Source organism: Gopherus flavomarginatus, chromosome 10 (assembly GCF_025201925.1).
Source record: "Gopherus flavomarginatus isolate rGopFla2 chromosome 10, rGopFla2.mat.asm, whole genome shotgun sequence".
NCBI lineage: Eukaryota > Metazoa > Chordata > Testudines > Testudinidae > Gopherus > Gopherus flavomarginatus.
In genome coordinates, this window is record NC_066626.1 from 40800011 (window position 1) to 40825089 (window position 25079).

At 41.2% G+C, this 25079-nt stretch overlaps 1 protein-coding gene across 3 annotated transcripts in view; it reads left to right on the plus strand.

Annotated features, from left to right (window-relative positions):
• OLA1 (Obg like ATPase 1) overlaps positions 1-25079 on the plus strand; it is a 172532-nt gene that overhangs the window by 86985 nt on the left and 60468 nt on the right. For all 3 annotated transcript variants that reach the window (XM_050969059.1, XM_050969060.1, XM_050969061.1), the window contains one exon: positions 14394-14569. In XM_050969059.1, coding sequence (XP_050825016.1) covers positions 14394-14569 — 176 coding nt within the window. The remainder of the gene's footprint in view (positions 1-14393; positions 14570-25079) is intronic.

Consider the following 25079-nt stretch of genomic DNA (forward strand, 5'->3'; position numbering starts at 1 on the left):
TTTCAATGAACATCTCTGCCTCGGTTTCTCCAGCTATAAAATTGAGGCTATAATCACTCATCTTTGTGACGTGTATTAAGAGCGTTGGATAAAAGTTCCTTTTATGTAAATGAAAAGTGGTTTTATATGGATTGGTTCATACATTTAGGAACTAGATGCTATATTCTTTATTACCACTTATAAATCAGGTGGTGCTGCTGTTTTGTTTTTATCTTGCATGTGCTCTCCCTGTGCATTAGTTAATACACAAATAGATTTTGTCCCTTCTATAAAATAGTTGTCAAAAGATTGATTTTGTGTGGAAGTACGCAATTTCCTCTTTGGTGCTAGAACTAGAACTTACCCTAACTGCTGCTGCAGTGCCACTAGACTCGGCTCATAATAGATAAGCATCTACTTTCCTCAGGCTCCCTGGGTGTATGTGTATCAGATTGCTTGAACAAAGTACATTAGGTGCAGAGTAATTAACAATGCAGTTCAGATTCTGAACTTCTTTTTAGTTATTTAAAATCAAGGCTAAACTTAATAAAAACACGTGTTTTGAATGGGAATTAAAATCTTCTCTTATGTTACTACAGTATGAGTAAAACAAAATTATTGCCAGAGTCTGAGTACTTGCATTTAAAATAAATTTATACATATTATTTAAAAAAAATCTAGTTAACTTTAAAATATGTAAGTTTTCTTGTCATTTAGGGTTCTGTGAAGCTGATCATCAAGAGGGTTGCAAATCATTGGCAGTTTCTATTTTCAGAGTTCCACATCCCAGAGTAATTTGCTTTAATTTCACCCAATTTAACCTATACTTCACACCATCACCATTCAGCTTTAATAGCTATGTTCTGTGCATAAGAAAAGCAGATAAATGTCCACAATTAGACTGCAAATGATTACAACTAGGTAGGGTCTTATGAAGACAAAACTTAAAGGACCATGGCATTAAACAAAGCCGCAAAAGACATCTGAAAAATTTTCTCTAGAAGTCAAGTCTACCAGGATGTTTTATTGACTTTTTTTACTTGATTTTACTTATGTTTAAGATATTAGGTATGCCTCCTTTAACTGAAAAATATTCTTCCTTAAAGAATATTAGATCTCAAGTTACAATTGATGGATTTTTATTATAAACTAACTTCCTCTTAAAGAAGGTTTAGTATATCTGCATCTTGCATTTGTAGATATTTATTAACATATATGCAGCATTTTAAGATATTTTATGGTATGCTTATCCAGTAGCATGGGGCTTTTTGCCCATACAGTTTTTTTTGTATATAAAGTTTTTCTGTAGTAAAGTTCATCTTCAAAGTTTAGCACTTTTTCTAATGCTTAGTGTAACATCACCATAATAGTTAAAAGGGTGTCAGTTTCCATTACAGATCCCCCTAATTCTCAACATAATGGCATGCAAGATCTTCAGTCTGGATATAGGTGGCCTTTATACATATTTTTAATTGATATATGAATCAGAAGTTTTGTTTTGTGCATTTTTCTGTTGCTCATTGGAACATCTAATTTTTACTTCTAAAAAAAATGTGACAAGTCACAACAGTGTTTTATTTGGTGAATGGAGAGACAAACATTGTAATAACTATTAATTCAGGGTCCATATCAATGTACATGGGGTGTGCGTGTTTTTACACATGCACCCACCCTTCTAATTGGGAACTGGTTTAATAACATTTGTTGGATATTTGCTGGAGAGGAGCAAGTATCAGCTCCATTCCTTCCTGCTGGTCTTAAGAGTCAGAAGTATCAAACTTTCTCTTACCATTTCTTTACAAGCTTAAGTGGGTTAACTTTTTCCCTAAGAAAAATACCGATAGAAACCCTAAATTTATAAATTTGTGATCCATTTCAGATTCTGATCAGTAGGAATACTCTTATTCATTACTTATTTTATAGTCTGTGCACTTCTTTAAATACTTATCCTGTTAATAAATACAGATACTAAACTATTTTTAGATTGTATTAACTTTATTGTAAATTTAACCTCATGTCAATTAGTAACTTATTCACCTTTTTTTATTAAAGACAAAGTAATAACAAGAAGAAAAATATGAAGCAGCAGATAGTCTTCAAGATTAATTCACAGGGATTTTTTACACTTATTAGTTGTACCCAATTGCATTCAGAATCAAAATATTTAAAAATGAATAATTGCAAATATATTTTTATTTTTATATCTTTGCTACAAAGTGGTCTGTGGTAGAGACAATAAAGCTTATGCTATAGGCAGCTTCAGATTTGTATCAAACTAGTTTCCTATGCTATATCATAAAACTTTCAGTCCAATCAGCAGCTACATTTAAATACTGCAAATTGTAGCAGCAAAACAATAATTCTGCTGATTAGCCCCTTTCCATTTCTTGTAAGTGAACTGTTTATGCTGTTGAGTACCTTTTGAAGAAAGAAAAAGCCAAAACAGCCTTGATTAGTCAAGGAGTAATTGGATGACTTGATTTTAGCAAGAGAATGAATTGGTTGATGATAGCCTGTAACTAAGTGTAGTGGTTCTGTTCAGATGAATACATAACATACCGTCATCAGATCTTGACAGGTATAACATAAGCACAGCAAAAATCTCTGGAGGTTTAAAATTTTATCTCAAGGAATTTTGAAGCAGATTCTTGAAAGAAGTGGAAGAAAAATGTGTGCATTCAGGTGCTATTTAACAGATGCCTCCTTCTACTATCATATTATGTGCATATTTATCTTTTTTTATTTTACACATTTGTGCTGGCGTTGGTAAGAAATTTACGTTAATAAAATGTTGAGGTCTCTGTGCCCTCATTGCTGTCAGTAACTGGCAAATGAGTAGCTCCTCCTTCTCTTCGTTAACTGGCAGGTCAGCAACCAGTGAAAATGTTCAATTTTATGTCCGTCTGAGCAGCCAGGCCATTTCCCTCTCTTTTGTTGCTTCAGTTTCTCCAGCCTCACTTGAAGAGCAAAGCAACAGAACCAGATGTCACTCACTGACTTTACAGTACAGATTTTTAAAGCTTTTCTTCTTCCCAGAATTATATTTCAACTCTTGAAAAATGAGTATCTTTGTAAGGTGGATTTCCCTAAGGACTTGCAGTTGCATGGAAGGGTTCCTTCTTCTACACTGCTTTTGGCTGCATATAAAGGATCAAGACTCTTTCTTCCCTGCTAGCCTGCATAGTCTAAGAAATGCAGAGAGCCCAAGACAAATCTTTCCTTGAAATAGAACCTTGAGATTTAAGCCAACTGGCAACAAGAGAAGAAACTGGATTTAGCAGGGATTAATTTCCAGACCCTTCCCTTTCCATCAGTTTCAGGTTAGGTAAGTAGTATTTTGCCCTGTGATAATTTTGTGACTCAGTCAGATGGTTCCATAAAACTCAATGTGTCTTACTCATGTCCTGCCCCTGAAGATTCTTCAACTTTCTGGTTTGATAGCCTTATCTGTGAACTACTAAGTGATTGTGGGGATTTGTCACTAGACTTGTTTCCAGCAAGCCTAAGATTCCTGCCTTTCATTTCTGTCCCCTCTTTCTCTTAGATCAGCGGAAGACAAGGATACATCCTCCTAGCCTGATTGAGTCCCTCTAGAGTTTTCCAGAAGAACTGTTTGAAAGGGTGGTTTCGGGGAGTGGGAGTCTCCATATTAAGAACATGGCTAAGACACTTATAATACAACTGGTGAAAAAGGGAAGTGAACTCCATCCTAAAGCCCCCTCCCCTTCTCACCTCACCCCCTTTTTTTTCTTTTGAGGAATCCTTGTTCATTTCTTATTTCAGTAAAAATATATTTAATGTTTGTACGGAGAAACTGAATGTGAGTGGTCTATACCAATTCCATAATTAATCATTATAAATTAGATAGAGAAAACCAGGATGATTGGTTAGCTCCCTCCCAGATTAGCCTCTCTGTGACCGTGTGCATTTAGTTTTCACCCTTGTAGTGAGTTGAGCTTTCATGGACTCAACAGTACATAGTGAGCCACTACTAAAGATCTTTTTTTTTTTTTTAACTTTTCCATTAAACTTGCTTTCCCTAGGATTCAGAATCCACCACTTTGCAAAGCAGTGGGGACAAATCAAAGATGTCAGATGAGTTCTTCCAATGCTCTTCATTGGGCACTACCCATTTACAAGAATCTCCACTCATAAGGAAGTGTCCCATCTCCAAAGAGCTAGAAGAATTGGAGAGTAGGGAGAGCAGTGGTTCTGTCATTTTGTTTTATTAAAGGCACTGTAGACCTCTACACAAAGAGAACATTTTAAGGAAATGGTTCTTGCCAAAAGTTCCAGGAGCATACACCTTGTGCTCAGTCTCAACTGAATACTTGTTCATATGGTAGGTCCAGATTTTCTGAATTTTGATTTTTAGTCAAATTTTTCCTAGAAACTTTGTGAAAATAATTTATGAAAAGAATATCAGTAATATTTGTTTTCATACTTTTTCATTATGTCTGTTAGCTTTTGGCTTAATACATGTCATAATGGAGATTCTCAGGAACTTTGCCAGAATAGAGCCAATTGATCTTTGTACAGAAAGACTGGTTTATCTACCATCTGCAGTGACTAAAGTTTGGGACAGTGGCTGAAGAATGTCCAATCTGCCACCTGTAAAACTGAGGCAGTTGGTGAAGGCTAGTGAAGAATAATTGACCTTGTGATAGCTTTAGAGTAGGCAATCTGCCAGGCAATCTCAAGAATGTAATGGTATGTCCAGTTTTGAAGAAAACCATATTTGGCGCCAAATAGTCTGGTTTCCAGCCTGCTTCTTTTGCACAAAGTCATTGCAAAGGTGATGATGAACTCTCTTCAGGAAGGGGCCTGGCACAGAGATAGCTCTGCAGGTGGGCTCTGGTTGATTCTTTTTTTTTGCTTGTTTGTTTTTTGTTTTGTTCCTTGAACAGAAAACACACATCTTCCTCTTCAGCCCTGCTATTAACAACAACAAGCTTACAACAGCCAAAGTTGCTGGTGTGTTGATACCATCGTCTGTCTTGCAGACAAATTCTCATCGTTTCCGTGAGCTCCCCCACCTGTCTGTATATATCCACCTTTCATCTCCTGTCTTACACTTAAATTGTAAGCTCTTTTGGGGCAAGGACCACCTCTGTGTGTGTTCAGTGCCCAGCACAGTGGGGTCCTGGTCATGACTGGGGCTCTTAGACACTAACACAATAATAAATAATAGCTGAATTGCATTAAGTATAATATTGTGATTACAGTAAGATATATTAATGAAACAAGGCTATTGTAGTATTGAAGTTTGTAATTAAAATCTAAATTCCATCAAATGACAGCGCACTTTTACTATTACTTTGTGCTGTGTGTGGTATGCTGGCTCTGTAGAGAATACTGCATACTTGAGCATCCAACTTTAACTTTGTTATAATTTTTGAATGTTGCTTAATGTTCTGTTAATGCGTTTTTGGGGGGGTGGGTTTGGTACAAAACTTCCTTATGAACTAGTGTTTTCCTTTTACAAGAACATTTTAAATCCACTGGATAGGAAATAGTCATTTTAAGAAGTCTGCTCCAGTTTGGTTTTTCTCAGTCTCTCTTTCAGAGAGATTTCCTCTTTTAATTAAAAAAAAAAAAAAAAAATTCTAGTTGTGTACGGTCACTAACTCTTTTTTTACTTCATTGGCATCACTTCGTTATTTATTATGCATTTAGTAGCGTAGGCCAGATTTACCAGAATGTTAAGTCTGGTCTGCACCAGTTTTACCAGTGCAGAACATACTTGCAGCTGTCTTTGCCAACTGCTTAAGGATTCCCCGAGGGGATGGGGCAGTTGTGCCTGACTGAATGGGAGAGGCTAGGGGTCAGCCAAGGTCTGCATGGCGGAGGTTTCCCAACTCCCTAACAATTCCTCCCTGCCACAAAAATCTTATTCCATACTTCTCCCACCCACACACAACAACCCTCCAGGTTCACTCCCAGGCTCCTTCCTTGCAAATACTTCTTTCTCCCTCATCTCTTCTGTTACCCCTAGTTCTTCTTCGAATGCTTGCTCATATGGATTCCAGTTAGATGTGTATGAACTGTGTGCATGATTGTGGGAGAATTTTTATGCTAGCAACACGTGATGGGTCGGCTGTGGAGCCCCTTGGAGTGGCGCCTTAATGGCGCTGGATATATACCCCAGCTGACACAGCGCCCCCTCAGTTCCTTCTTCCCGCTTGTGCCGGTGATTGGAACTGTGGAACGCAGCATAACCGTCCTCCACTCTCCCTAGCTTTGCTTCCCTGTTTTAGATAGTTGTCTTAGTTATAATATATATAGTTAATATAGTGTAAATAGTGTTACAAAGTTAGGCTTGTAGTTAAGTCTAGCAGGTTGGAAGGGATCCTCCCCCTTCCTCCCTGCCTGCCGCCCAGGCTCATGCCCAAGGCTCCAGGTTTTAAGCTGTGTAGAGCTTGCTCAAAGCCTATGCCAACAGGAGACCCCCACGACTCTTGCCTGAAGTGTCTCAAGGAGTTTCATCAGGCTAAGAAGTGTAAGGTCTGTAAGGTGTTTGGACCTTGAACCAAAAAGGAGTGGGACTTTAGGCTCAAATAGCTCCTTATGGAGGTGGCCCTTAGCCCAGATCCCCTATCGGCACGCCAAGTTCCGGCACCAAGTGCGTCAGTGCTTAGTGCCCCAGCAGCTGCTTCAGGTACGGCACCACAGGGAGACTCGGATAGAGGCCTGCGGCACCAGACCTCTCCAGCACCGCATCCAGTGCAAGTGGCTCAGCGCCGTTCCCTGTCTCCAGGACAGAAGAGACTGTGCAAGCCAGAGGCGACTGTCTTGCAGCCACAGGTGACTGTCTTGCAGTCACAGGCGCCGGCACCTCCTTTGCTAACCTCCAAGTCGTGTCCAGCACTGGAGCAACCGAGGGTACAAGCCCTGATATCGGCACCATTGACTCCGGCACCGAGAGAGGAGCCATTGAGTCAAGTGCCCACTGGCTTTCCAACCCAGTCCATGGTTGAGCCCCAGCTTCCATCGACGCTGGAGACATTTGTGACAGCGAGAGATCTCGTGGCCCTCACAGAGCTGGCACCGGCGCAGGCTGCGGCACCGCCTCTGACTTCCGTTATGCAGTCTGGGGCAAGCCTACCCTAATGTCCCCCATCTCCTAGCATGGAGATGTGGCACCGCTCCCGATCCTGGCGCTGTTCCCTCTGAAAGATTCCAGAGCCATCATGTGCTCCCTGGGTATGCACACTCTGGTGACTCAGCACAAGCCTTTTAAGCCGCAGCCTCAAAGGTTTTACCCTCCTGCTTGTATGAGGCAGGACTTCTATAGAAGATGCGGATGAGGTGGTAGAAAGAAATCCAATGGCCTCCAACCTGGTCAGAACCAAGGCTCTCCCAAACCATCGGCAGGCCCCAAGCAAAACTTTTGAAGGTGTGCCTGAGGACGGCATATCAGTCATCACCCAAGATCCTTTCCCTCCATTTCGAGATCGTTTCTCCCGTTTCCACCATGCGTGGTCTATAACTTCAGACCAGTGGGTTCTTCGCACAGTGGAAAAGGGATATTCTCTCCAGTTTTCTTCCCCCCATCCTCCTTCCCCATCCCTCTTCAGGGACCCCTCTCACGAGCAACTCCTTATACAGGCGGTCCAAACACTCCTGTCCATAGGAGCAATCGAGAAGGTTCCAAGGGAGCTAAGGGGCAGAGTTTTTTACTTCCGCTTCTTCCTGATTGCCAAGGCCAAGAGTGGGCTTTGACCCAGCCCAGATCTGCGCGGACTCAACAAATTCATGGTAAAGTTTGAAGTTCCGCATGGTTTGACTGGGGACCATTATTCCTTCCCTGGATCCTGAGGACTGGTACGCCGCCCTCAACATGAAAGATACGTACTTCCACGTAGCAATTTACCCGCCACACAGGCGCTTCCTTCGCTTTGTGGTCAATCACGAACACTACCAATTCGCTGTCCTTCCCTTCGGCCTGTCCATGGCTCCCAGGATGTTCACCAAATGTATGACCGTCGTGGCAGCCTGCCGCCTTCGTCGTCAACAGATCCAGGTGTTTGCATATCTCGATGACTGGCTCATTCGGGTTCAAACCAGGGACCAAGTTCAATCTCATGTTCGATTTGCCCTAAGCACGTTCCGCCGGCTGGGTCTCCTGCTCAACAATGGAAAGTCAGCTCTGGAACCAACCCAGAGAATAGAGTTTATTGGGATAGTCCTGGATCCAGACTCGCCTGCACTCTCCTGGCAGACACACGCTTTCAGTTGATGGCGAGCATCGTTGGCAGCCTCCTAAACTTTCCAACTTCCACAGTAAAGACGTGCCTCAGCCTTCTGGGACACATGGCTTCGTGCACTTACATAACAAGGCATGCCAGACTTCGGCTTCGCATGCTTCAGGCCTGGTTATCAACAGTATATCGACCAGGTCCAGACAGCATGAGCATGGTGGTCACTGTCCCGGAATTGGTTTTGACATCCCTCCGTTGGTGGCTGGACCCCATGTCAATGTGTGATGGGGTACCATTTCACGCCCCACAACCCTCCTTGTACCTGGTCACACGCATCATTTCTGGGATGGAGTGCCCACCTTGAGGAGCTCCAAACACACAGGGCCTGTGGACCACATCCAATCTGACTTTGCATATCAGTGTACAAGAACTGATGGCAGTATGCCTAGCGTGTCAAGCATTTCGCGAGCACCTACATGGCCATTGTGTTCCAGTCCTCACAGACAATCCCACGACCATGTTCTACATCAACAAGCAAGGGGGAGCTTGGTCTTCCTCCCTATGTCAGGAGCCCATTCGCCTGTGGGAGTTCTGTATAGTCCACTCGATACATCTGATGGCATCATTTCTCCCAAGGGTCCAGAACACACTGGCAGACGACCTCTGCAGGTCCTTCCAGCCTTACAAGTGATCGATTCGTCCAGATATTATCCACTTCATCTTCCTGAGATTGAGAGTTTCCCCAAGTCGACCTATTCGCCTCATGCATCAGTCGGAAGTGCCAAGTGTTCTGTTCTCTCCAGGGGCACTCTCAGGGTTCCCTATCAGATGCTTTCCTACTTTCCTGGAAAGACCAGCTGTTCTGCACCTTCCCTCCATTCCTGCTGGTTCACAGGGTCCTACTCAAGCTGTGCAGGGACAAGGCACGCATGATTCTGGTCACCCCAGCATGGCCCAGGCAGCACTGGCACACCACACTCCTGGAGTTGTCGGTAGAACCTCTGATCATGCTCCCACTGTGGTTGAACCTGATCTCACAGGACCACGGACGACTCTGTCACACTGACCTGCAATCATTCTACCTTACAGCGTGGATGCTGCATGGCTAACTTAGTCTGAGTTACTCTGCTCTCAATCGATGCAGGAGGTTTTGTAAGGCAGCAGGAAACCCTTGACTTGAGCCATGCTAAATGGAGGCGTTTCTCCTGTTGGTGTGAGCAGTATGACACGCTCCCATTGCAAGTGTCAATACCTCTCATCCTAGACTATCTCCTATCCCTAAAGCAGCAGGGCCTGGCGATATCATCTGTCAGGGTGCACCTGGCAGCCATCTTGGCTTTCCATTCAGGAGAACATGCTTCCTCTGTCTTCTCCAATCCAATGGTAGTTAGATGTCTGAAGGGTTTAGATTGCCTCTACCCACAAGTGCAACAACCAGTTCTGGCGTGGGACCTTAACCTGGTCCATTCCAGGCTCCTAGGGCTCCCGTACAAGCCAATGGCCACCTGCTCACTCCTTTACCTATCTTGGAAGACAGCTTTCTTTGTAGCCATCACTTCAGCGAGACACGTATCTGAAATCAGAGCCCTCACGTTGGAGCCGCCGTATACAGTTTTCCATAAAGACAAGGTGCAGCTTCACCCCGACCCTGCCTTTCTCCCCAAGGTGGTATCAGCTTTTCTTGTGAACCAGAACTTTTTCCTCCTGATATTTTATCCGAAGCTGCATGCTACGCGGCAGGATCAACGTATGCACTCTCTGGATGTTCGTAGGGCCCTCGCATTCGGTATCGAGTGTACGAAGCCATTTAGGAAAATGACCCAGCTCTTTGTTGCAGTGGCTGACCGGATGAAAGGCTTACTGGTCTTCTCGCAACACATCTCCTCTTGGATCATGGCCTGTATCTGTTCTTGCCATGACTTGGCCAGTGTCCTGACCCCACGCCTCACCGCTCACTCTACGAGGGCTCAAGCCTCATTGGCCGCTTTCCTGGCCCAGGTTCCAATTCACAAGATCTGTAGAGCTGCGGTTTGGTCATTATTACCTAACTTTGCTGCTCACTACGCGATAGTTCAGCAGTCTAGAGGCGAAGCCGCATTTGGTTCAGTGGTTCTGCACTCAGCAATATCTGACTCTGACCCCACCGCCTAGGTAAGTCTTGAGAGTCACCTAATTGGAATTGATATGAGCAAGCACTCCAAGAAAAAACAATTACTCACCTTTGTAATTGTTGTTCTTCAAGATGTGTTGCTCATATCCATTCCAAACCCACCCTCCTTCCCCCTCTGTTGGAGTAGCCGGCAAGAAGGAACTGAAGGGGCGCTGGGTCAGCTGGAGTATAAATCCAGCACCATTAAGGCGCCACTCCAGGGGGCTCCACAGCAGACCCACTGGTAAAAATTCTCCAACGATCGTGCACGTGGCACGCGCACACCTAATTGGAATGGATGTGAGCAATACATTTCGAAGAACAACAGTTACAAAAGCGAGTAACTGTTTTTTCTCCCTAGCCTTTGTACTGGTTCTGCAGAGTGTGGGAAATACATTTCTGTATTGTAGTTTAAGTGAATTATTACTCAAAGTTCTGTATTAATATGCCTAGTCGGGAATCTATTTGTCAAATAAATTTATCTTTTTTGTTGTCTGTGTTGTTACAGACATACTTGTGGACAGGTATTTTGAAATGAATTACCAAAATAATTGAAACTGGCATGATTATGTAGTGTTATTTTGACACACAAAATATGCAGAATTTTGCAGAATTTTAAAATACTGTGTACAGAATTTTTAATTTTTTGGCTCAGAATTCGCTGGGAGTAATGATGTGGAAAAGATTTCACTTTTGTGTAACCAACGAGGAATTTCCTCTTTACAGGCTAAGATCCCAGACATGTGAATTACGATTTGTTGTTAAAAATCCTTGGGGTTATCTGTTAGCTCCATCAGAGTACACCTGTGGCCATCAGCACCAGTATACACCAACTCTGTATTTTCCTGCCCAGTTCATGAAGGGTTTGATTTGCATCTTCCCTTTGGTGGTGAAACTGGTACTGCCCTCGGACTTGAAACTTGATAAACCCTCACTGAACCTCCTTTTGAGTCCCTGGTGTCCTGCTCTCCTCTACATCTTTCTATTAAAGTAGCATTTCTGAATAGAAGAGTTGGAAACTAGGGACACTCATGGCTGGTAACAGTCCCTCATCACCTGCCTCTTCCCACCCTTCTTCCCCAAGGATAAAGTTTCTAATAGGCTGCATCCTAATTTTGTGTCTCAAGTGGTGTTGGACTTTCACATCAACCAAAATATCCATCTGCCTGTGTTTTACCCTGAACCCTACTTAGGCAGAGAAGAGATGGCATATCAGTCACTGAACGAGTGTCGGGTTCTTGGCTTCTGCCTGTCTGAAAGTCCCCTAGAAACACTTCATTTCATTCAGAGAACTTTAAAAAGAAAAGGCTATCTCATCCCAGAGGCTGTCAAAATGCTGAGATGAACATCACCCTTGAGGGCAGCATAAGAACTTACTGGACTAGAATTTGTGCAGTTTTGATACCTTCTTTAGAGATGTTCCTGTACTGACATCTGCAGATTAGCAGCTTCGAATTCTGTTCACACTGTTGCTAAAACACTATGCCCTGGTGCAAGCAGCTGCTTTTGATGCCTCTATAGGCAGGGCAGTTTTGGAATCTGTTGTATTACTGGACTCCAGGCACCTACCACATCATAAAGATGCTGTTGTGAATCACCTGAGCTACACTGCACACAGGAACGGTCACTCAAGAGAGGGGTACTCATCTAGTAGTAGCTTGAGTTCTTCAAGATGTGTTGTCCCTTTGGGAACTTGAGGTAGAGAAGGGACTAAAATGGCAGTAGTCTGGCAGTCCCCTTTATTCTCTTGATGCAGAGCATGAGGAGAGCTAGGGTTCATATATGGACCCACAGGGACTCTGCTAAAGAAAATTCTCTATCCTGGGCATATGGTGCACATGCACAACTTGAAGTGTATTACACATAGGGATAACACATCTTGAAGAACAGAAGTTATTACAAGGTGAGTTATTCCTTGTTAATAACATTTCTGTTCATATCCAGATGTTATATTGCTAAGTTTAGTGTATGTTCTAAGTGGTTTTTGGTTGAAAGTCTTTTAGTTTTAGGGAGCTAACTGATATGCTTTAGAGAATTTGAGAAGAAAGTGTTTTCCAAGCTGCTGTTAACATTTTCTACAATGTGAAAATTAATTTTGACATTGTGTATCTTCATTTATTCCATCTGTAAGCTACACACCTGCTGTTGTACCCGAATAGCTTAGACATTCTTACCATGTTTACTGTAACTTTTTTAAATGTTTAAATGTAATCTTTTTATTTTAAAAACACTCTTTGCAATAATTTATTTAAAAGTAAAAACGGTTGAAATGTGATGACATAGAAAACTAACATTCTGTCTAGCAATTGTGAAGTATTGTTTTTAATTTAGAGTAGAAAATATCTTGCCCTAAATTTGGTGCACTAAAAGTGAAGTCCATTGATTTGTTCCATCACAAGATAGGGCTTGGCTACACTGGCACTTTACAGCGCTGAAACTTTCTCACTCGGGGGAGTGAAAAAACAACCCCCTGAGCGCAGCAAGTTACAGCGCTGTAAAGCGGCAGTGTAAACAGTGCCCCAGCGCTGGGAGTGCGGCTCCCAGCGCTGTAAGCTAAACCCCATCAGGATGTGGAGTACGTGCAGCGCTGGAAGAGCTCTTTCCCAGCACTGGCGCTGCGACCACACTCACACTTCACAGCGCTGCCGTGGGAGCGCTTTGGAGTTTCGAGTGTAGCCAAGCCCATAGTCACATTTGGTGAGCTACATTCCATGAATTCAGTAATATTTAAAAGTATATTAGTTTTGTTTTTCAGTCTCTTTGTTAATTTCTAAGTATGTTCTTGTGCTAAGGAATCTGTATAGTGGGTCATTACAATGACATTGATCCATGAATACTTCAGGACCACCTCCCCCTGACCCCATTTAAAACCTTTCTTAGGTTTTGTTCAGTTTTTGTGATGCTATTCCTTATCTGATAATTTAAGAGTAAATCCCAGTTGAATTATTTTGCCACATTATGTCTTCAATAGAGCATAAAGTCAGTGCACATGCTTCAGTAATATCTGCCTTTTTTTTTTTTTTTTTTTTTTTACCCTTTGTTTCCAGTTGGCAATTTGAAATTATGGCTTCAACTGCACTTTAAATATGTGATAATAGATGTGTTTCTAATAAGGGCCAGCACCATTTTGTTCAGATGCTGTGAATAGTTGTCACTCATATATGACAAATGCACCTTCATCCGCTTCTTTGATGGCCTCCGAAAAACCATACCCCCAAATCAGGACGATAAAATTAGCTGCTGTGTAAATTGTGTGTCTGAGTGGTTCATTATCTAATCACCGTCAGAACCACAGTGATAAAGTAGATTGAAGCAGGGAAGAGGTCTGCCAGATGATTTCAGGCCTTTTTCTAAATTCTGTTTCCCTTGGAAACCTAGACAACGTGGTTCAGAACTTCAAAATTCTTTGACTAGAACTTCCTATGTATATTTTATGTACAAAACTTGTGGCTAATGATAGTGTTAGGATGACACTTTAGATGGTCTCTTTCATTCTTCAAACCACCATTAAATATTGTATTTAAAAAGGTATTTTGAAGTGGGCTACCATGTTTTGCTGCTGATAGCCAAGACATTTTTAAGTAAAATGGCCCTGGCTTTCAGGAAAATGCTTAAATCCACCCTCATTCAGGAAAGCACTTGAGCATGTGTATAAACTTAAGTTCTTAAATGCTTTTCTGAATTGGGGCTGGTCTGACTACTGTTCTGTACGTGTCCCTGTAAAGCTTGAAATAATGTGGTAACCACATTAGTTAAGAATGAATTGCTAAGCACTTGAAGTACTATAGTGTTGTAAATGAACATATTAAGTATAGTGTAGAATATTGTAGGCAACTTTCGACACTGAAAGAGGAATGGTCTATATTTTTTCATCTCTGACTTTCTATGTCTGATTATTACACTATCTGATGAAGTGGGTATTCACCCACGAAAGCTCATGCTCCAAAACGTCTGTTAGTCTATAAGGTGCCACAGGACTCTTTGCTGCTATTACACTATTGTTAATGTTGCATTGTGTTGTCTATTTAGGTTTAATACTTAAATTAAGTGTTCTTTTGTTCTAGGATCATTTGAAAATGATGATATCACTCATGTTGAAGGAAGTGTAGATCCTGTTCGCGACATTGAAATAATACATGAAGAACTTAGACTTAAGGATGAGGAAATGATCATTCCAATTATAGACAAATTAGAAAAAGTAGCTGTGAGAGGAGGGGACAAGAAATTAAAACCTGAATATGTAAGTAAAAAGTGTGCTGTTAAATGTATCATTATTTCTTGTACCAGTATGTTTTCATTTGTGTTCGCATTTTTTAAAATCAGTAATGTAAAATTATGTATAGACCATTATTTCTGTATTTATTTAAAAATTATCACTGCTGCAAGGTCTGTTGGGTTAAAATCATTAAAATGAGCTTCATTTTCTTTTGATAACCTAGGGTTACACTGAGGGAGCTAGATGCACGCCATTTAAAGTACTCTGACATAACTCAATCCAGTCTTGCTCAGAATGGGAGATACTGACATTAGTGTAATGTGAAAGCTCACACCTGCCTAGATGGATATCACAGCTCCTGCCTCTGTGTGTATGACACTACAAAATCTCAGCTTGCATCCAGATAGCCTTTCACCTATAATTAGGATGATATTCCCATTTATAAATCAGTAATTGAGTATAACCTTGTCAGACTTGATCATTGCAGAGCTCAGCACATGATCTTCAGCTAAGCACCAGAGGCCTTAAAAGTCTCCCAGAGTTTGAAACTGGGATTTGCTCCCAAAACCAGTGTACAAATTCTGATGCTCTGCTGTTCCCAGTGATTGTTGTCTAGGATGATCTGTTTGCTTGGCTCCTCTTGATCTCATTGAGAGAGGGCCCATAGTTGGAGCATTCTTGATGAGCATGCTAGCATGAACATGTGCAAATCATTGTGGGAGTGACGCATAATGTCCATCCTATGCTAGGGAAGGAGAAGTCCCTTTTTTGTAGCCAGCATCTCCCACAATTTTGATAATGGACTATTTTACTCTTGCCTGCAGTTTCCAGAGGCAGTTCAAAGATGAATGCAAACTTTGCTAGCCATGCCCCTTTCTCTGGCCTGCTGCCAGATTTTGTGCTACCATGATTGAAGTCACGTGGTAGTTCATTTTGCTCCTAACTTTTCGTAATAGCCTATTTTATTCATTTTTGGGGGCAGTAGTAAGCAGCCATTCTTTATTCTTCCTCTCTCTCTCTCCTGGATCTATATTGAGCAGTGCAATGGTCACAACCACCTAGATTTGGTACTGTAGTGCCACCCTCCTCCCTTCCACCCAGCCACTCCCCAAACATGGCCGAGCTGTTGTTCAGACGCCAAGGTAGATCCTCACAAATACAAAAAGTGTTGTATTTGTGAGGCAGCTTTTACAGGCTTTTTGGAGGGCAAATTGTGTCCTGCCTTTTCTCGGTTAGCTGACTCTTGCACTGCTAGGGCACAGGGCTTTGAGTAGAATAGGTTGGGTTCCCTCCTCTGTGCCCCAAGAAGCTGAGACTCCAGCATAGAAAACCCAATATGGAGTTGCAGATTAGGAATGAGGAGAACTCCAGCCAGCCAGTCTTGGGGAGAGCAGGAGGGTTCATACTCAACTCCCTTTCTTGCCAGCTCAAACAAGGAATTCCGGCAATGGGACTCTATCCTTGGGATAGGAGGAATGGGACCCCAAGTGGGGGGACACTGAGGGAGACCTTTCCAGAGGCCTCAAGGTACTGCATAAAGCAAACCACAAAAGACCATGCTCTAGGCACAGCTGGTTGGCACTGTTGCAAAGCAGGCCAAGAAGGCTACCATTCATGTTCTGGGCAGGGCATGTAAAAATGCAACAGTGTTCCCCATAAGATGTTTGAAATAGGACAAGGCAAATACCTGCATCGCAAGACAAGAACCACAGTGTCCTGGCTGAATGACCTTAAGGCCATGAACATCTGACTCCCAGTCTATACTTAAAGAAAATTTCCTTAGTGACAACCTTTGTTGGCAAATGCTTCAGTGCTTGCAATGAGATTTTTTTTTTTTTTGGCCAGTTCCATGATATCCAGCTGAGCAAGCGAGGCGCCACGTGTAGCTTCTCCCCTGGAAGAGGTAAATACTATGCTCATCTAAATTCACAGATTCTCTCTTCTTTGGGGAAAAACTAGACAAAATATTTGCAGAAAATTCTACCAGACCAAAATAGCCCCTCCTCTTCCCTCCTCACTCAGTGCTCTAAGAAGGGACTATAAACCCAGCACCAGACAGAAATGTTCCTTTTGTCCAATTTTATCACAAAAATACTAGAGGAAAGATAACAGGTATATCAGGGTAAGCCCCAGAACTGGGGAATGGTTAGAAAATCCAGAGGTGGTTCCATTGACTGTAAGAGCCTGCTATGATAGTGAACAAATGTGCCTTCTCCCAGTTGGGAATCTAGAAGTCAGAATTTCTAGTTTCTCAGAAGAATGGTCTGTATTGATCAGACAGAGATTGACAAAAGGAGAGAGTAAGTTGCAGATATTCCCTTGAACTAAGAGCTCCGTCCCATACCTTCTCCAATCAGTCCCCCATCTTGAGCAACCCTGTTGAGCTGGTGTTAAATTAAATCTCGTTTCCGCTGGACATAGGAGCAATAGAAGGAGTTCCTGCAGAAGAAAGTTTCTTAGGTTTGTACTCCCTTTTGTTCATTGTCTAAAAATGTACCAGCGGGGTCAGAGCCATCCTGGACCTTAAGCTTTTCAACAAATGGATGAAATAAGTGAAATTTTGGATGAAGACCCTAGCTTTAGTGGTAGCATCCCCGTCCCAAGGGAACTATTTTGCACTTAGGATCTAGCACATGCATATGTTTACAGTCCCATATGACTGTACCACCTCAGGCTGCTAGGATTTGCTCAGCTCACTATTTGCACCAAACATTCCATTCAGCCCCTTTGTTCCCCAACTTCCCCCGCTCCCCCACCCCCAGTATCTTCACCACAATGCTGGTGAAGATGTGGGTCATAACAGCTAGACTCATGTCTCAGGGCATTCACTTGTGTCCCGTCCTGGATGACATTTTGATTGGAATTCCAACCCAACCTGCAGCCTGTGGGATTTCTCCCAGCCTCCAGGAGTTCTCAAAGATAACTTCTGAAGGGTTGGCTCTCTGTTGCCAGTTCCTTAACTATCTAGGATGTATTTCATTAGGCCTTACCGACTTGAAGACATCTAATTTTTCTGAGGGCAGTTCTATGCTTAAAATGCTGCAGCGGTGCAGCAGCAGTGGTGCCGCTGTAACACTTAAGTGAAGATGCATGTATGCCGACAGGAAGGCTTCCTCCTATAAACATAGTTAATCCACCTCTGCCAGAGGCAGTAACTATGCTGTCTACACCGTGGGTGAGGTCAGTGTAACTGTTATTCAGGGGTGGATTTTAGGTAGCAGTGTCTATTCAGTCAGCACATGTGGTCTGCCTCACCATTATCTAGCACTGCCAGGGCAAACCATGCTCAACAGCCCTTGTCCTGGGAACGGAGTGAGTAGCAGTCCAGTTTGCTTATCTCTCTTTATATTGATAGCGTTTAGTTTATAGTTTTCAGAAGTTCAAGATGGTCTCACTAAGTCTATCAAGTTCCTGTACTTCAGTTTTAAGACTTAGTCTTTTTAAACATAAAGGGTATGAATGTGTTGGATTGTCAGCTGTTATTCTATCACTGGAACAAGGAGATTGGTTCTTGGCTCTCAACCTACAGGATGCCTACTTTCACATCTCAATTCAACCATCTCTTCGGAGATTCCTCCGATTTACCTTTGGCAAGACTGTTGTCTGTACAGAGTGCTCCCATTTGCACCCAAACAATTCTCCAAGGTCCTCTCCATGGGGAAATTCTGCACTATTGCACATGCAGAATTTGCACAGAAATAAATGTGTGTGCAGAATTTCATTTCTCCCACAGAAATGGGCTGCACAGCTACTGGCTGCCACTAGGGGCTGTTGGACCCAACTCACAAACAGAAAATATTGTTGCTAGTGGGAGGGAGCTGGAGGGTTCCTGACCATTGCAGTTCTCAGCACACCCTGAAGGAAAGAGATGATGTGCAAGAAACACCATACAAGCCTGGGACTCAGCATCAGGCTGTTTCTCCCTGTGGATCTCTGGGGGTAGGAGGGCAGGATTCTGGGCTGGGGTGGACCCTGCAGATGGACTCTAGTGGGGAGGGGGTGAATGCGAGTGTCTTGGTGGGGGATGTGGAGGTGTCTCCAGCTGGGGTCTAGGGAGTGGGGGGTGTGGGTGTATGGGCTGGGGGGCACCCGGCAGTTGGGCTGTGGGGAGCAATGGGTGCGGGTGTTGGCCCTCCTGCTGGGCTCTGAGAGGGGGAGAAGGCAGAGTTACAGGGATTTCTTCAGCTCTCCACTCCTGGGAGAATTTTTTTGTGTATGTATTGTTACAGACATAATTGCTGACAGGTATTTTGAAATAAATTACCAAAGTAATTGAAACTGGCGTGATTATGTAGTGTTATTTTGACAAGTAAAATATGCAGAATTTTGCAGAATTTTTAATTTTTGGCTCAGAATTCCCCCAGGAGTATCCATCGTAACAGCACACTTACATTTACACTGATGTTCACTGTGTTAGTCCTCCAGTCACTGCTAACCTTTATAGTGGAGAACATAAACAAAAAAGGCATTTATCACTTCAGCCATTGCCATGTTTTCTGTTATTGTCTTTTCCTCCTCCTTGAGCAATGGGCCTACTTTGTCCTTGGTCCTTCTCTTGCTTCTAATGTATTTGTAGAGTGTTTTCTTGTTACCCTTTATGTCACTAGCTAGTATAATCTCATTTTGTGCCTTGGCCTTTCTAATTTTGTCCATGTATGCTTGTGTTGGTTTTTATATTCATCCTTCATAATTTGACCTAGTTTTCACTTTGTGTATGACCCTTTTTGAGTTTCAAGACATTGAAGATCTCCTGGTTAAGCCAGAGTGGTCTCTTACCATACTTCTTATCTTTCCTGTGTATTGGGATAGTTTGCTCTTGTGACCTTAATAATGCCTCTTTTAAAAAAACTGCCAGCTCTTCTGAACTCTTCTCTCCTCCTCTTAGGCTTGCTTCCCATGGGATCTTACCTACCAATTCTCTGAGTTAGCTGGAGTCTGCCTTTTAGAAGTATGTGGGGCAGTTAAGTGCAACATATTACAGGGCTTTACAAATCACACCCCTCTAGTATGTCTTGCCAGCGACGTGTAGACAAGCCCATAATCTATCATCTTTACTATGAGGAGAGAACCTAGAATTAAACTATTTTAGTGAGTGTATCAAGTTTCTATACTTCAGTTTTAAGACTTAGCTTTTTTAAACATAAAGGGTATAAATGTGTTGGATTTTCAGCCCTGGATACAGAAAGTTCCTGTTTATTCACTGAACAGATACATCACAGTTTGCAGTATTGCAGACTTCACCCACACTATAGTGCCAATGTCACCTTAAAGGACCAGTGTCTATATTCATTTAATCCTTGGTGTTTCTCTTGAGACAGCCAATAAAAATGGAAAATAAATTTGTAGTGGTAGTAGCTTTGTGATGTATGTGCTTGTCCATTAGAACACGATCACCAGTTTAGTTTGCATAAATTTAGAGTTGAAATCACTCCCAAGCCATCTTTCTTTAAAATAAATTAATATTTCAAAATGCAACATGTAAAATAAAGAAATAAAATTAATTGGAATGTTAAAAAAAATGAAGATACTTTACATTTAGTAGCATAAGAACAGTGTAGTGCATATCTAGATTAGAAGAAATCTGTCCTGATGTTTTTGCCTAGTGGACTGTGACTAAGTAATGGACATGTTAAATGTGGTTAGAGGGTAAATGTGTGGATGTCAGCAAATTTGGACTATCCGCTACCATTTCTGAAGTTTATAATATTTCCAGGGGCTTTAACAGACACCTTTTTGTCCACTCTTGAATTTATTTATTTTAGTTGTTGTAAGGTACCTATCCAAAAGCCCTAGTTGCTTTTATATGATTAAACTATACTTTCGTTATTAAGTGGGAGGTGACTTATAAATGGCAGCACAAAATAATGAATAGGTGCCTGCCTTTATCTCTTTACCAGATCAACTGGATCAGAATAGAAGGAAGAATACACACATGCCTCTATACTCTGATAAATAGGATGTTGCTGATCTTTAAAGACAAGTATTCTTCATAGTTGTTGTTGATAAATTAGATCTTGTCCTGTCTGTGACTTAAGTAGCTAGTTGAGAATTGTCAAAAGCTTCAGCCTTGTCTCCATCCTAGCTCTGAATATATAAAATATTGCATCATAATTTTTATAAAGTGCTTTTTTCTTTTTTTTTTCCACTCAACACGGGGGGAGAGAGAGAGAGAGAGGGAAAATCTTGCACATACTTTATTAACAAAGCTCTTGCCATAGCTTTTCTGTTGTAATGAATAACTTAAGCAATAAGTTACTGGGCTTTGAGAAAATATTTCTATTGTTGATATATGTGATTATGCCTAAAGTCTTTAGTGGACTGTTTACTGTGCTCAATGGGGGTATTTAGAGCAAATTAAAATTCTTTGTAAGGAGTGTTTTGAATGCATCAAAAATATTCTTGACAGATGTCATGGTATTAGAGCCTAGGGCACATTACATATTGTGACTTTTTTATATTACCAGTGCCCATAGAGAAGTTAATGCCTGAACACCTGTGACAAAAGCAGTCTTTCCAATGTAAATTTGTTTTCTGATGATGATATCTGACCTAATATCCAGTGGATTTTTAAGATTTTGCAAGAAATTTCTGTAAGAGTGAGAAGTAGATTTGTTCAGAAGAGAAATGCGGGGTTTCTTTTAAGTGAAGTTTGGCTATCTAAAGTTCAAGGAACATGAGACTGCTACAACTATTCATCTTTGAAATACAGCTTTCTCCATTTCATATAAGTTGTTTGCCTTTTGTTTTGAAAATCCACAAGCATAGTTGATGATTCCTGTAACTGAAATCCCCAGGATTCGCAGGGCTGATATGTAGTATAGAATTTTAGGGTTGTTAACACAAGTTGTCACCTGGGATATTTGTAAAAGGCTTCATATCTGCACATGCAAATTCCTGTGATGTTTCACAAACATTCTCAGTATTGTTACAACTGTTGTAGCTCTGAGTAAGTTTTAGAACAGATCATTCTTCCTCCAGTTCAGTTCGTTAGGGTAGGAGGGAAAAATAGATGATTCACATGTACTAGTTCAATTACTCCTCCTGTTGCATTCTCCCGGTGGTCTTGCTCACCTTTCAGTAATGGTGTTGAATACTGTTTCCGCCACCGTCAACTCCTTTTCACCCTAGTTGATGAAATTCAATTTTGTCTCTTTTTCAGTTGTGGATATATACAATGTTGCCTCATCATTTTTATGAAGGGTTTTTGTCTCATTTGTGAACTTAGTTTCTCCCACTCAACACATAGGGGGAGAGACAGAGAAAGGTGTTATGAGTAACTTAGACTATGTCTACACTACAGACCTTACAACGGCACCGCTGTACCGCTGCAGTTGCGCCGCTGTAAGGTCTCCTGGGTAGAGGTCTCCCAATCGGCATATTTAAACCACCCCCAACGAGTGGTGGTAGCTATGTTAGCGGGAGACACTCTCCACTGACATAGTGCTGTCCACACCGGCACTTTTGTCCGTGAAACTTATGTTGGTCGGGTAGTGGGGTGTTTTCCCATACCCGTGACTGACAAAAGTTTTACCAACAAAAGTGCTAAAGTAGACAAAGTCTTAGGCAGTAAGTTGCATCTCATTAAATACATAGCATGTTCTACTAAACAGTTTTTTAATATTAGCCTGTTTTTTAATATTAGCCTTTTTTCAAACACTTGTAAAGTTTTTTTTAACAATAAATGTTTTACAAGACATCTTTTTAAACACTGTTCTATAATAAACTTTTACTTTTAAACTTTTGTTTTACTTCTTTAAACCAGTGAGTTTTCACTGTCTTTAAAAAAAGACAACCAAAACCACAATACAGAAATGAGGGAGCTGTGTCTGAAGCTGAATGAAAAGTAACATAAGCACTGCCATGATTGGAAAGAAGTGTTTACCCACTGAACTAGTTTGTCTTAACCAAAGATGACTAGTGTAGACACATTAAACCATTTCAGAAGTAAACCATCTAACCTTGAAACAGTGCAATCTTCTATCAGGATTTGAAAAGATTTCATAGATTTTTTTTTTTTTTAAGGTAAGAAGGGACCATTATGATGATCTAGTCTGTCCATAATATAGGCCACAGGACTTCCCTTAATTACTTCCTGCTTCAAGTCCAATATCTGAGGTTAAACTGGAGCATATCTTCTGGAACAATATCCAATCTTGCTTTAAAGATTTCCAGTTATGGAGAATCCTTCATAACTCTTAGTAGGTTGTTCCAGGGCGTAATCACTCTCATTGGTAAAAATTTGCACCTTATTTCTAATCTGATTTCAATTTCCAGCTACTGGATATTGTTACACCTTGTCTGCTAAATTGAAGAGCCTTCTATTATCTAATTTCTGTTCCCCATGTAGATACTTGTAGATGATTATCAAGTCACCCCTTACCGTTCTCATATGAAAAGATTTAACTCTTTGAGGCTTTTACATTAATGCATTTTTTACAAAGACTTAATCATTCTTATGGCTTTTCTCTGAAGCCTGTCCAACTTATCAAGATCTTTCTTGAACTGTGGACTGGACTCAGTATTCCAGTAGAGGTCATATCAATGCCAAATGGTAATATAACCTCCCCACTCTGATTTGATATTTCCCTGTTTACACGTATGAGGACTGCATTCATCCTTTTTAGTGGAGCTCATGTTCAGCTAATTATTCAGTGACCTCAAGTCTTAATCAGTCTCTGCTTCCCAAGATAGAGTCCCCATTTTGTAAATATGGCCTACATTCTTTGTTCCTAGATCCTAAGTCCTCTTCATTATTTACCGTTTCTCCAGTCTTTTGTGTTATCTGCAAAGTTTATCAGTAATGATTCTGTTTTCTTCCAGGTCATTGATGAAAATGCTAAGTAGCATTTGGGGCCAAGAATCAGTCTCTTTCAGATCCCATTAGAAACAAAATATTATATGGCACCAAATCAGATGTCTTACAGAAATTCCTGTATATTACATCAACACTACTATTTTTATCCACTTATCAAGACACCTGCCCTCCAGAATCCAATATGAAATATGGGGTCCAAGAGCAACAATTCTAAGGCTTCAGCTACTCCTTGTAGTTTCCCAAGTAGAAGCAGAGAGAAGCTGACATTATTCTTGTTAGTTTCACTGCTGTACACATAATTCTGAACAGCAGCAATGAAATTGAGCAAGTGTCATCAATTTCATTTTGCTGCTGCTTGGGAAATCTGAGTAGCAAGATGATGTTTATACATGAAGGTTTTAAAACCTTTGTAAGAATCTGACATCCTCATTGCAAAAGATTTGCAAGGAACTGAAGCATTGATGAGACCACACCCTGCTCACTAGCATGGGCTGTTACTGACCTGTATCAGAATTCCAAGCCTGAGAGAGAGGAGTGCAAATACGTGGCACTCCAAACAGTTATGTAAAACATCACATTATTCAAATATACTATATTCGCACTGAAGTGTACATTTTTTGTGATACAGTAGCATCAAAGTCACTAGAGCTGTCTGTCTATGGAGTCAGGAAGACATTGCTTCACTGAGACTTTCAAACCTGACCTTTAATCTTCACAACTGCAAACTTATTCCCTTCCTCCCACCTCCACGATAGCGTAAATTCTGCAGAAATTAATTACATGCCCTTTCAGTTTTCAAAAGAGAGCTTCCCATTCTTCGGTGCCAAGTAGACAAGTGAATTTTTCAAGCCAGAGTTTAGTCCTTGATGCTGTACAAAGTATTTGGCACTGAGAGAGATTACTACTTTCAGCCACCCAAAGGATTTAGCAATGTTTGCACATACATACATGCTTTTTTCCTCACCTGATGGATCTGATTAAGTTTATCAAGACATTCTGTGAACTAGTAGGTGTGGCTATATTAATTCACAATATTATAAACTGCTGAGATTTATTGGGTACAGCATTCAGCTCATGGTTAAAAATCTTTGAATTGGTTGCTTTGCTTTCTTAGGCAAGGCAGGGAACTCCAGAGCTCAGCCCTGGAGGACATGAAGATAAATGAATGTACAGTATTTGGCACCTCAGATATGGCAGGCTATATATATTTTCCAAAGAGATGCTAAAAATATCTATTGTCAAAGATAAAGTGCCATTTTTTAAAAATCATGTGATATTTGACTTTTTCATAGTATTTGTATTTCCTGTAAATTTAACTATTGTGGGCAGTAAGTGTGTGTGTTTATTTTATTGTGGTATGCACTGTTGCATCGCTAGCCCAATTAAGAAATAACTGTACACGTATCATTGAGCAGGGAGAAAGAGGTCATTCCTCCAGTGAAAGAGGTACATCAAAGTAGGAACAGGATAGACCAGACCTGATAAAAACAAACTAGGTCATCTGTCTATATTTCAGTTTAGAATAGTGCTAAGTTAACTAGGAGGGTGATTAAATATTTGTAGATGAATGTTATTATTTTAACCAACTAAGATAATTGCTAGATTAAAATTTTTAGGCCTAAATAAAAGCAATTAATTAAACTACACAACAAATTTATGTAAAAGATTAAATATAATCTGAAAAGCTCTCGCTAGCTTTAAAAAAAAATATATTATTAT